At 49.0% G+C, this 13898-nt stretch overlaps 1 protein-coding gene across 1 annotated transcript; it reads left to right on the top strand.

Annotated features, from left to right (window-relative positions):
* Positions 1-3406: 3406 nt before the first annotated feature.
* Positions 3407-7542, top strand: LRIT2 (leucine rich repeat, Ig-like and transmembrane domains 2). The gene is made up of 3 exons (XM_070057955.2): positions 3407-3516; positions 3809-4590; positions 6659-7542. The coding sequence occupies exons 1-3, from the start codon at positions 3407-3409 to the stop codon at positions 7411-7413; spliced, it is 1647 nt and encodes a 548-aa protein (XP_069914056.2). The 3' UTR covers positions 7414-7542.
* Positions 7543-13898: the final 6356 nt, after the last annotated feature.

Genomic DNA, 13898 nt, shown 5'->3' with positions numbered 1-13898 from the left:
CACCTTTCTTTAGCTGGGCAGGAGTGAGGGGCCTGACAATTCTAAGGGGGCTTGGAAGTACTGTCTTCTGTGTGTTTCCCACAGGTGCCTGCAGGGTGTGGGAGCCCAGGGCCCATCTCAGATGTGGGTGGTAGCACATGGAGGGGTGAGAAGAGGCCGGAGCATGAGTGAAAGGGAGGGTAGTGTGTCTGCTCCTTGATGAATTGCCCAGTTCTCTCCCTGAGTTATGCTGAAGTTCTGCTAAGACTGGAGAAGGGAGTGGCATTTTCCAATTGTATAAACAGAATTCTTTCTTATTAGAGTTGTAGTAAGACAAACGGGGGAGCTGCCTCCAGCAACCACTCACACCAAACTATTTCAAAAGCACAGAGTACCTCATCTCCTATGGCTCTGTCTCTACCAAGAACTCTAAGGGCCAAGTTTGTAAAAGCATCCTGCAGAGGAGAAAAGGGGACAATATTCTCCCTCTCTGTCTCTCTGTCTTTGTCTCTCTGTCTTTCTCTCTCTCTCTCTCTCTCTCTCTCTCTCTCTCTCACACACACACACACACACACACACACACACCCCTGGTTGTTGGAGTTCTTGGGTTTAGCCCTTAACCTCAGGTTAACTTAGTGAAATGACATGACTCAAGCTAACCTTAATTATGCTAATTTCCTGCCTTAAGCCCCAGCCTAAGTACCCTTTATGCCCTTGTGCCACATAAGGAAATCAGAGGATGGGGAGTCAAGAGAGAAGAAGAGGTCCAGAGATAGCCAGTAGTTGTTCTTTTTTTTTAAAGATTTATATATTTATTAGAAATTTAGGCTGAGAGAGAGAGAGAGGGAGAGAGAGAGAGGGACAGATATCTTCCATCCATTGGTTCACTCCCTAGATGGCTGCAATGGTTGGAGGCTGGGCCAGGCCAAAGCCAGGAGCCAAGAGCTTCTTCAAGATCTTCCACGTGGGCACACAGGGGCCCAAGCACTTGAATCATCCTCTGTTGTTTTCCTAAGGCATTATCAGGGAGCTGGATTGAAGTGAAACAGCTGAGACTTGAACTGGCGCCCGTGTGGGATGCTGGCATTGCAGGCGGCAGCTTTACCTGCTATGCCACAATGCCATCCCCCGAGTTGTTGTTCATCATGAGCCTCTGGAAAGTTGAGAACTGGATTCATTTGAAAAGGTTGGCATGGGATGGACAGAGAGAAAATTGTAGGGGAGAAAGCCTCTGTAAGTGTTTGTATTTTGGGGGAAGGGGAAGGAAAGGAATTCACAGTGCTTAGTGATATCTGTAGGTAGAACACAATAATTCCATGGAGCAAGCCTGACAACGTGGCAAACTTGGCAGAAGACCCTGGAATAAAGAGTGCTCATCAGAGTTGTTCCCATCAGGCCAGACTGGCCAGGCCCTGTTGCCCTCCCCACCCTCAGGCACTGGATGTGGCCTGCCTTGGAAAGGGCATGGCTAGTGCCTACTTCTTGCTGCCACAATCTGTGTGCTCACAGAATTCTTGTTTTGTGGGTTTACCTCCATAGGAACTCCAAAGATCTACCCGGATTGTAGGGGAACTCGAGCAAACAGATCTGGAGAGGGTGGAAAGCCTGGTGGGTAATCAGCTTAGTTGGTGACCCACTTCCCCCCTCACTGGTTGGCTACTAAGCGGATTTTATTCACTGAGGCCCTTTGTAGAGTATAATGTATATCATGAGCTTCAGGAACCCATGAATTTCAATATTCATTTGGAAGTGCCCCCAGTGTTTCTGGTCTTGAAGAATCTGTTGGCATGGGAGGTGAATTCTTAGGCTTCTACTGTATGCTGGGTGTTCTTATTTTATGTCATCTTAAACTTTCTGAGAAACACTGTGAAGTTTTATTAATATCCTCACTTTGTGAAGGAGAAACAGGCTCACCAGGTGGGCATTGTGGTGCAGTGGTTTAAGCTGCCACGTGGGACACTCATCTCCCTTATTGGGGTGCCAGACTGAGTTCCACCACCTCAGCTTCTGATCCAGCTTTCTGCTGATGCATGCTGGGAGGCAGCAGGTGATAGCTCAAGTGCTTGGGCCCCCTGACATCAACAGGAGAGACCCAAATGGAATTCCAGGCTTGTAGCTTCAACCTAGCCTGACCCTGGCTATTGTGGGCATTTCGGGAATGAACCAGAGGGTTGAAGATCTCTCTCTTGCTCTGTATTTCAAATGGATGTGAATAGAAACTGAGGCTCACAGAAGTTAAATGACAACCCTAAGCTATCAAGATTTGGGAGCATAAGCAAGAAAGAAGAAGCAGGGTCTGTATCAGTTTCGCTCACCCCTGCATTCCTTGTGCTTAGCAAGTATGTGGCTCAGAGCAAGTATCCAGCATCACACGTATCTTTTGTATGCATGTCTTTCCTTTTTGTGGTGTGAAATACACAGCATTCAGGAAAAATCCAAGCAAAGAAAAAAGCTCTGGTTTCATCAGAAAATGCCATCTGTATTTGAAACTGCTCCATAGGCCTCTCTGACTCTGGTCATCCAAGCTGCAGGTGCAGCTGTCTTGATGCAGAAGAAGCAGAGCTATACCATGTGAGGTGTTGGGGAAGAACAAGTGATAGCAATGGTCACAGAGTTAATTGTAAGTCATCATCTGCTTTCGCTTTGAGAAGATGACTGGAAATGCAGGTGCCAGGAGCCAGTTGTGCATGATGACGTATCAGGTGGACTCTGGACAAGTATTCTGTACTGTGGTGTTCAGTATAGCATTACTTGGTTATTTCTCTGACTTCTTTATAAGAGACTGAGAACCAGGGTGCAACTGGACATCTGACTTAGAGCTTGCTTTCCTGACTCATGAACCAGAAAAAGTGGCTGGCATTGTGCTTCAGCAGGCGAAGCCACTGCTTTCAATACTGGCATCCCACATCAGGGTGCTGGTTCAAGCCCTGGCTACTCTGCTTCCAGTCCATCTTTCTGCCATTGCATCTGGGAAGGTAGTGGAAGATGATCAAAATATTTGAGCCCCTGCCACCCATGTGGGAAACTATAATGCAGTTCCCAGCTCCTGCCTCAGCTTGGGCCAGACGTGGCCGTTGCAGCCCTTTGGAGGAGTGATCTAGCAGATGGAAGATCGTTTTCTGTCTCTCCCTCCTTTCTCTCTCTCTCTCTCATTCTCTCATTCTTCCTTTTAGACAAATAAATAAATCTTTTAGAAAAGAATCAGACGAAGGGTGAATTTTGTAGTCTTACTTAGGAGACATAGCTCCCTCTGCATGCATTTCTTTTGAGCTTGTGATCTGGGCCATCACAATCCTCAGAGCCTCCCAGGGCTTTGCCACAGCTGTGCTGACCTACATCCCCAGGGATTATTCATAATAGGATTCGCTACTCAGAAGCTGGGGCTAAACTTACTCAAAATACACAAGGTAGTTTCTTATGGAGAAATATGGCCTCAGTGTTTCGTGACTTCCTGATGGTTCTTGTCTTGTTGGATATACAAGCAGCCCAGCCTTTCTGTCTGCGAGGATGCACCTGCTCAGAGGAGAGTTTTGGCAGGTGCGCTGTGTGGGCAAGATGCCAGAGGGTTAAAGGGGCTGGGAATTCCTTGGGGATGATGTAGAGTGGAAGCAGGCCTAGAATTGGTGGGAAATCAGCAAAGTACCTATGAGGGCCCTTCCAGTCATTGCTGGATTTTAGTAAACTGTTCATTTTTATCAAAAAGGGCCTGACCCTTTTATCTCAAGTGAATATTTTTTCATCTGATTTGCATGTCTAATGCCAGGAACAGCCGGATCCGCTTCTCAGCTCCTTGATGTTCTTCTGAAAGCTTTTTTGGTTTCTTGTACAGGACTCTGCAGTGCATCTCTGTCTCTTTGAGTGAGCTCCCAGGGAACCTTCCTGAAGAGTTCAAGCGAGTGAGAATTGAAAACTCCCCCTTATTTGAATTGCCCCGAGGGTCTTTCATTAACATGAGCACCTTGGAGTACCTTTGGCTCAACTTTAACAATGTCACTGTGATCCACCTAGGAGCCCTGGAGCACCTGCCACAACTGAGGGAGCTGAGACTGGAGGGGAACAAGCTCCGGTCAGTACCATGGACAGTGTTCCGTGCCACCCCTCTCCTGCGTGTCCTGGATCTCAAACACAACAGGATTGATGTACTCCCTGAGCTAGCCTTTCAGTTCTTGGTCAACCTGACCTATCTTGACCTATCCTCCAATAGGCTTACAGTGGTATCCAAGAGTGTCTTCTTGAACTGGCCAGCCTACCAGAAATGCCGACAGCCTGGGTGCACGGGTGAGGTTCTCTCCAGCATGGTGCTGGCACTGCATGACAACCCCTGGATTTGTGACTGTCGCCTTAGGGGACTTGTCCAGTTCTTCAGGTCTATTAGCCTCCCATTCATCCTGGTGAATTCATACATGATATGCCAGGGCCCTCTCTCCAAGGCAGGACAGCTTTTTCATGAAATTGAGCTCAGTGCTTGCATGAAGCCACGGATCTCAACTTCTAGAGTCAAAGTCACCATCCAGGTGGGACAGAATGTGACCCTGAGATGCTTGGCACAGGCCCGGCCCTCACCCACCATTGCATGGACTTACCCTCTGAGCATGTGGAGAGAATTTGATGGTAAGTGACATGCACCATCTCAGATTATCTAGAGGGTAATGGACAGGTCTATAGCAACCTCACCCTCATTAGAGAAGCTCTAAGATGGCTCAATCATGAAGCACAGTGCAGGTGAGACTGAGTTATGCCTACATTAATCTCATTGCAACATGTAAGATTCTAGGATAGTGTTCCATTTTCAGCATTATTTTAATTGTTTTTTTTTTCCAAAGACACAGAGAAAAAGAGAGAGAGAGTGTGTGTGCTCCCATCTATTGGCTTACTCCCCAAATACCTTCAGTAGCTAGGGTTGAGCTGGGCTAAAATCTAAAGCATAGAACTCAATCTAGATTTCCCACATTGGTGGTAGAGACCCAACTATTTAATTACCTGCTGCCCCCAAGGATGTGTGTTAGCAGGAAGCTAGAATCAGGAACAGAGCTGGAACTTGAACCCAGGCTCTCCGATATGAGATGTAGGCTTTTCAAGAGGTGTCTTAACTACTGCATCAGATGCCTGCTCATATCAGCATTATTTTAATGCATAGAGATCTCTCTAGAATGTATGTATATATACACAAATAAATACATACACTAGGCTGATTTAACATGTTTTATAAATATTATAGATTCAAATGAACAAGTTTTTTGAGTGTTTTCAAAACAATATACTACATATTTTAGAATTTATGATTAGGATGGATTTTAGAGATTATCATCACTTATTTCCTAAAATTTCCCAGGTATAAATTGAGGTGCCTACTTGAAATAAGATTTCTAAGCCTCTTTCTTGGAGATTTGAACTCCATGGGTCCAGGGTAGGAACTGAGAATACATATTTCAGTGAGTGTCCCCTCCCTGTCCCTGCTAATTCTTACCAGCAGGCAAGGTTGGGGAGTACTAGATACTGACTGCATTTTGACATTACTGGCCCGGAGTTGTAATGCTGGGGGAGGCCTGGGGAGGGGAGGTGAACTCCACGGGCCTCAGGCTTGAGACCCAAACCTTCCTCTCCTTCCCTGGAGCTCTGTGCTCTGCTTTCATCGCTCAACTGGAATCAACTTCAAAGACACCTGTAGGGTGGGCATGTCACAAAGCCAGGGATGGCCTCCCCAGGGTATCCCGAGATGCAAGACCTTTGTGGATTCCTACATCTTTTTCTGTGCCCCATTCATAACACATCTGCCTAAAATGTGAGAACTGTAGCTGGTTGCCTAAGTAGTTGTTGTACATGGTTAAAAGAATACTCAATTAACCACATTTTTCACTCTTCCTCTTCATTTTGCTTACATTTTGTTGACTTGAAATTAAATGCCAAAAAAGGAGAAATGCAGGGTTATTGTCATAGTGTCTTTGAACACCATCCAGAAATTGTCTGTCTTTGGCAATGTGTTACAGCTATCCATACACCCCCCCACACACACACACCAAGTAGTAACAGCAGCTAAAGCTTACGGAAAACTTACTGTCAAGCTTATGGGTAAAGACTGTTATCCCATTTTGTTGATGAGCAGATTAATGCCAAGAGAATTTAAGCAACTTGCCTAGGACCAGTATACAAAGGTTCTTCAAAAGGTTTGTGGCAAATGGAATTAGGCAATACATTTATTTGGGTGCAAGCATTTTTTATTTTTAAACCCATGCAGAGTTTTTTCTTAATATGTGTTTTTCATGAACTTTTTAAAGATTGCCTCAAATTGAGCAAGGAATAGGAGCCCGGGCACTTGGCTCTGAGGCACTGCATATCTGGGAAGTAGGACTTTACTCTTGAAATAAAGTTGTGAGACGTTAGAAGACTATAGCATTAGGCTCAGCAAGGCCAAGATAGTTTGGTGGGAGCAGCTACTCAAGCTGAAAGTCTGGTCTCCAGAGGTCCAACTGGGTTCCAGATCACTTCCTGCCTCTGAGCAATTCTCACTAAGGGCAAGTTGGATGGTTGCTTCGAGCCTCAACCTCCCACGTGTGTGAGTTGAGAACCCACTGGGAGGCAGACACCTGGCATTACGTATGTGCTCAATTAGCGATTACAAACACCTGGCATTGCTGGGTACTCTCCTGCCGTCTGGTAACTGTTTTGCTCTTTCCTCCAGTGGTGACTTCTCCTGCAGAAGATGCTGCTCTGTCGGAGCTGACCATCCCTGCTGCCCACCTTGTAGATAGCGGCAACTACACCTGCCTGGCCTCCAACTCCATGGGCAGGAGCACCCTCGTCATCTCCCTCCAGGTCCTGCCTGCCCAGGCCCTGCCTGCACCCCTCTCTCCTTCTAGCCCCTCGGAGGGCAATGCCTACGTGGACCTGCGGGTCCTCAAGCAGACAGTGCATGGGATCCTGCTGCAATGGCTTGCGGTGGCTGACAGCTCTGAGGAGGAGTGGTTCACCCTCTACATCGCGTCGGATGAAGCTCTCTGGAAGGAGGTCGTCCACATTGGCCCTGGAATCAACACGTATGCCGTGGAAGACCTCCTCCCCGGCACAAAGTACGAGGCATGCATCAGCCTGGGCAGCCAGCCCCCACACCAGGGCCAGTGTGTGGTCTTTGTCACGGGCAGAGACAGCGGCGGGCTGGAGGGTCGCGAGCGCCTCCTGCACATCACAGTGGTCCTGTGTGTTGTGTTGCTGGCGGTGCCTGTGGGCATCTATGCCTGGGCAGCCCAGGGCTTGTGCAGCTGCCGGGAGTGGGGCCTGTACTGCTGTCCTCACCACAGGAAAGTCCCCAGGTGCCCCCCTGCAGCCCCACAGTGCAGGGACAGCTCCTTCCAAGATCATTCAGTCATCTGCGAGGACCCTGAGGGCCACAGAGACACTGAGGTAGATGAGGAGAGAAAAGAAGGAGACAGCAGCTAAATAACCCAGGCTGTGGGGTAGAAATGGTGTAAGCCTCTGGCCCTAGAAACCAACAATCCCCGGCAGCTCAACTGTTTATTGAGCATCTACTGTGTTCCAGGCACTGAACTCGACACAGGGGTTTAACAGAGAAAGGGGAATGCAATCTTTATCTTCATGGAGCAAAGCCAGTGGCACTGTGTCTTGTTAAAACAAACCCTTTAGGGCTGGTGTTGTACAGCTGGTTAAGTTGCTACTTGAAATGCCAGCATCCCCTATGAGCATTTGTTTGAGTCCGGGCAGCTCTGCTTCCCAGCCAGCTCCCTGCCAATGTGTAGGGAGAGAGTGGCAGAAGATGCTCAAGTACTTGAACCCATGCTAGCCAGTGGACGATCTAGATAGAGTTCCAAGATTCCGGCTTTGGCCTGGCCCAGCCATGCTGATGTGGTCATTTGGGGAGTTAACTGGTGGAATGGAAGATCTCACTCTCTTTCTCTGTGTCATTCTGCCTTTCAAACAAACAAACCTTTAAATTAGTTGTTTTGTTATACACAATGGCTAGAAATGAATAGGTGCTACTCTTTGCATAAACATAGCCCTCTAATACTTACATGTTCATCCCTAATATTTTAAACATATTTATTTTATTTATTTGAAATAGTTACAGAGAGGAGTAGAGTCAGATAGAGTCTTCTGTCCGCTGGTTCATTCCCTAAATGGTTGCAGCAGCTGGAACTCAGCTGGTCCGAAGCCAGGAGCTTTTTCCAGATCTCCCATATGGATGGAGAGGCCCAAGGTCTTGGGCCATCTTCTACTGCTTTCCCAGGCGCATTAGTAGGGAGCTGGATCAGAAGCAGAGCAGCCGGGATTCGAATAGGCACTCATATGAGATGCTGACACTGCAGGCTAGGGCTTTAACCTGCTGTGCCATAGCACCGGCCCCTACCCCTAACATTTATGCATAATGTTTTATATCTATTATCTTGTACGGGAAGGTGGAATTCTACCCCTTTCTATAGGTGAAGTAACTGAAGCCTGGAAAGTTCCAGCAATTTGCCCAGCATCACCCATGTGGTAGGTGGTGAGGAACCACTCAAAGAAGTTCCAATCCCACTGATTGTGCAGCTGTCCCTTTTGTTCAGAGTACAAATCTGAGGCCACTTAAGTGTGATGCTCCCAAGAGTTACCCAGTGGGATGAGGAGAGTGGTGGGTGCTGTGAGTCTCTTCCTGTGGGTGTTGCCCCTGTGAGCAGCTTGGTGCCATCAGCACCAAGAACAAGGGATGAGTCGCAGCCCAAGGGCTCAGGCACTGGGGGCTTCTGGAAGGCAGAGTCGCAAGGGGCTATTCCAAGAAGGAAAAGAATTGACAGAAAATCAGATGAATCTATCATTAAAATTTTTAAAAACTTATTTTGATTTAATTTGAAGAACAAAGAGCTAGAGCTTGATGGTAGATATAGATGATACATAGACACAGAGAGCACAGAGAGGAGTCTTCCATCCACTGGCTTACAAGAGCCATGGCTGAGTCAGGCCAAAGCCAGGAACGTAGAACTCCCTCCAGGTCTCCTGTGTGAGTGGTAAGGACCCAAGAACTTGAGCCATCATCTGCTGCCTTCCAAGGTGCATTGGAAGGGAGCTGGATCGGCGGAAAAACAGCCAGTACTTGTGGTTTTTTTTTTTTTTTTTTTTTTTTTTTGACAGCAGAGTGGACAGTGAGAGAGAGAGACAGAGAGAAAGGTCCTCCTTTGCCATTGGTTCACCCTCCAATGGCCGCCACAGCCAGTGCGCTGTGGCCGGTGCACCGCGCAGATCCGATGGCAGGAGCCAGGTGCTTCTCCTGGTCTCCCATGGGGTACAGGGCCCAAGTACCTGGGCCATCCTCCACAGAGAGCTGGCCTGGAAGAGGGGTAACTGGAACAGAATCCGGCGCCCCGACCGGGACTAGAACCCGGTGTGCCGGTACCGCAAGGCGGTGCCGGCCAACAGCCAGTACTTGAACCAGGCACTTTGATACGACACATGAGCATCTCAAGTGGTGACCCAAGCCGCTGCACCCCAGACCTGTTTTCTCACTTTTGTTCACAAAAAGGAGTCACCTCATCCCCTAGGATTGTAAACTCTGGGATTATGCTTTTCAGGCCTATGTCCCCATGCCTTAGTGCCAAGTGTGACATGAATGAGGGAGTAAGTCTTCCTTCCTGTCGGTGCCTGAAGCCATCCTGTGCAACCCAGGAGGGGTGGACGGTCCCCCTTAGCTGGGCTCACACGGAGTCGGGAGGCCCCGCAATTCCTGGAGTCATTTCACCCTTGCCTTGGGCAGCCCTGACGGTGGAGATATGTTGCAGGATCTAAACCCACGTCTGTCTGCCTGCAGTTTTTCCCACCAGCCACAGGAAAGACCCTTGAAGTATGCACGATGAGCCGGCCTCCTGGGATGTACCCAAGGCGTTCGCCCTCCTCACCAATTCCTGCTCATTTCAGGCACCACTTCCTCCAGGGAGCCTTCCTTGACTTCTCACCCCTGGGGAAGAGGAGCAGTGAGTTGAGCAGGACAGCACCATGTTCCTGTTTTGTGTGAGTCCTTGGGGCAGAGCCTGACCTTCTTCACAATGGCCGTGCACAGCCTGGGTTGCACTGTGGTTGATGTTGGTTAAATAACTTTCTACAAATTGAAGACAGGGCCAGTGCTGCAGCACAGCAGATCAAGCCACTGCCTGTGACGCCGGCATCCCATATGTGTGCTGGTTCCTGTCCGGGCTGCTCGACGTCCAATCCGGCTCCCTGATAATGCACCTGGGAAAGCAGCAGAGGATGGCCCAAGTGCTTGGGCCCCCTGCTACCCATGTGGGAGACCCACATGGAGTTCTGGGCTCTTGGTTTGGGCCTGGCCCAGACCTGTCTGTTTTGGCCATTTGGGGAGTGAACCAGCAGATGAAAGAGCTGTGTGTGTGTATGTGTGTGTGTGTTTGTGTGTCTCCCTCTCTCTCCCTAACTCTGCCTTTCAAATAAATAAAATAAGTAATTTTTTTTCACAGGCAGAGTGGATAGTAAGAGAGAGAGACAGAGAGAACGGTCTTCCTTTTGCCATTGGTTCACCCTCCAATGGCCACCATGGCCGGCGTGCTGTGGCCGGCGCACTGCGCTGATCCGATGGAGGAGCCAGGTGCTTTTTCCTGGTCTCCCATGCAAGTTCAGGGCCCAAGGACTTGGGCCATCCTTCACTGCACTCCGTGGCCACAGCACAGAGCTGGCCTGGAAGAGGGGCAACCAGGACAGAATCCGGCGCCCCGACCGGGACTAGAACCCGGTGTGCCGGCACCGCAAGGCAGAGGATAAGCCTAGTGAGCCACGACACCGGCCTTAAAATAAGTCATTTTTAAAAAATGAAGACAGTTCTCATATTTAGATCCACCATCCCCTGATTTCTTCACTGATTTTCTTCTGATCATTAGAAGAAATTTTTATTTTTTAATGGAGATTTCCAGTCATCAGATGTAAAAGAATGTAAAATCTCCTTCCTTCTCTTTTGTCAATTTGAACAAACTTTAGGATCTTGCTGTTTTATTTCATCTGGTCCTTGCCCTGAGCTGTTTAACTAAAGCCAATACAAAGCTTCACACTGGAATGTCCATGAAAATAAGGGAGTTTTTAAAAACATAACCACAATGTCATTGTCACTTCTAATAACACACATTTTAAAATCATGTGTGCATATATGCATATTTACATATGCACATGTGTACACCACACATGCATAATGTCATAGAGAATTTGCTTCTGTGAAGTGTCCAGTGGGGAATCATGGAAGGAGACTGGTTAGAGCGGGGCAGGTGTTGTTACACCCACTGGCCTCTGGGTGTCTCCTTTCCCCGGAGCTAGGGTGGTCACAGCAGTCTGGAAGCGGGGAGAGGGAACGCACGTCGTTACCATTGCTCCAGGACAGCCAGCTTGGCAGTGGGCACAGGACAGAGGGCACAGAGGAAGGGAAGGACCACGGGCACAGCGACGAGAGGCAGGGGCACACTGGTGAGGGCAGTGTTCAGCTGCGCCTGGGCATATGGAAATTTAGGGGGAGGGAATATGGTCTAGAGAGGATTTGTGGGAATCCGATACTTGTTAGGACCCAAGGGCTGCCTGGATGGTCCTTGACTCACGCCACCATTTCACCTTGACAGTGGCCAGAAAGCGATGCACCTTCAGTAGAAGTCACCCTTTGAATTTGGATCTTTTCCCAGGCGAGCGGCCATGCAGCCCGATCCTCTCACCGCGCTGGGCGTGGCAGTGAGCACGGTCGCTCTGCCGTGTGCTGTGCGGCTAAGCTGGGATGGGATGCTGGGTAGGTGGGTCCAATGCATTTGAAACAGCGATGGGTTCATCAGGACACAACCTCACCATGCATTGATAAGCATCTGTACTCAGATCCAGAGGACTGTATCACAGCAGGGCTTAAAAAAATAAATAAACAGGCTCTGAGATCCTGTGCCAGGGGCTTGCTTCTACCTGGCTTTGAGACAAGTTACTCAGTTTCCTCACCTGTAAAACGGGGATAATGATGATGATGAGTTAATTACATATAAAGCTCTCTGTGTTGGGCATATAGTAAACCCTTGGTAAATGTCACGGTAATCATTACTGCTATAGACTGGGGCCATCAGGAGCATGAGGTCTTACCAGGGTTGCGTGTGTGTGGACATTTATCCGCAATGGCATGATTTCTGTGTTTTTCACTCACGACACATTTGTAAGCAGGGCTAGTTGCGTTTTGAATAAAGCCAGCTCTAATCCCAGGCTTCTGCTATCAGCAAGTTGAGGGAAGAATTTTTCTCCTTCCGTCTTTTTTTTAATATCTAGTTTTCTTCTCTTTTAAAGATTTATTTGTTTATTTGAAAGTCAGAGTTACACAGAGAGAGAAAGAGAGGCAGAGAGATAGAGGTCTTCCAATCGTTGGTTCACTCCCCAATTGGCCGCAATGGCCAGAGCTGTGCTGATCCGAAGCCAGGAGCCAGGAGCTTCTTCTGGGTCTCACACGTGGGTGCAGGGACCCAAGGACTTGGGCCATCTTCTACTGCTTTCCCAGGCCACAGCAGAGAACTGGGTCAGAAGTGGAACAGATGTGACTCGAACCAGTGCCCATATGGGATTCTGGCACTGCAGGTAGCAGTTTTATCCACTACGCCACAGCGCCGGCTCCCCTTCTGTCTTCTAAGAGCCTGTCTAACTAACGCCCAAGAGAGGGCCTGGCATAGGTGATACACTGCAAACACGTGTCACCGCAGGAATGACTGACTATCTGAGTAACGGACAGCCGAAGGGGTGCACTGGCACAATTTCAGAATGTCATACAGATGTCCCCAGCATCAGCCTGCCACTACTCCATTTTACTGATTGACTTCCACTGGCTTAAGCCACGACCACCTCATTCTAGAAACTGGACCCTTCAGAACCCCTGGCAACAACCCCCCAAGTTATTTCTGTGTCTTCTAAGGGGTCCTCCATGTGTTCCCACACCAGTCTCCCTGCCTGTGTCCTCGCGTGGAGTCTTCTCCATCCTCCCAGTCCAGCCTTCCATGGTCAGGGAGGAGCTGATGTTAAGCCCCTGCTTGTGATGCCAGCATCCCATATCGAAAAGCCAGTTGGAGTTCTGGCTGCTCTGCATCTGCAGGGGAAAATGGCCCAAGTACTTGGGCCCCTGCCACCCAGGTGAGAGACCTGGGTAGAGTTCTGGGCTCCTGGCTTTGGCCTCGTCCAGCCCCAGCTCTAGCCATTGTGGTCATTTGGGGAGTGAACCAGTAGATGGAAGATCTGCCCCCCACTGTCACTCCCTCTGCCTTTCAGATAAATAAAATCTTTTTAAAGAAGACTGTACGAGAAGTGTCACTGGCTTGCCAATAGAGACCGATCTTTATGTCAGGTGCACTGGTCCAGAATTCTCTCCAAGCTTCCAGTGCTCAGAGAGACAGAATTCCCAAAGTCCTCAGGGAATCGGGACTGTGGCTCCTCCCTGCTCCTGCCACACTTGGACAGCAGGGCTGAGGGCCAGCTCAGGACAGAGTCCCACAGGTTCCCCCCAGGGACTGCCTGTCTCTTCCTTGTTCCTCGGGTGAGGATGCCCATGCTCAGGCTGTAGGCAGCACAAGACCCAGGTGCTGTAGCATTTGCCCCACTGCCCTCCCCCCTGCCCATCTACTCTGCCCTTCTCCTAACACAGGCTCCCAGGACTATGGATAGGTGGAAGTATGGTGGGGCAAGGCTACGGGAAGGAACCTTCCGTGCTCGGGTATGTGGGCCATAGCCAGCCATCCTCAAATACCCTCTTGCACAACTAAGAATAGCAACTCTTCGCGCCATTATCCGGAACTACAAAGCCGGTGCTAGGTGCTTTGCATATATTAGCTCTTGTCATCCTCACAGCCACGATTCTTTGCACCCTGTACTGATGATAAAAGTGAGGCCCAGAGAGACTGGATCTAAAGTCACACTTAAGTGGCAGAACCCAAATTCAG

The sequence above is a fragment of the Oryctolagus cuniculus genome, chromosome 15 (assembly GCF_051225735.1).
Source record: "Oryctolagus cuniculus isolate XC-2025 breed Fujian yellow rabbit chromosome 15, ASM5122573v1, whole genome shotgun sequence".
Lineage (NCBI taxonomy): Eukaryota > Metazoa > Chordata > Mammalia > Lagomorpha > Leporidae > Oryctolagus > Oryctolagus cuniculus.
This window is presented reverse-complemented; position numbering and strand designations above follow the sequence as displayed.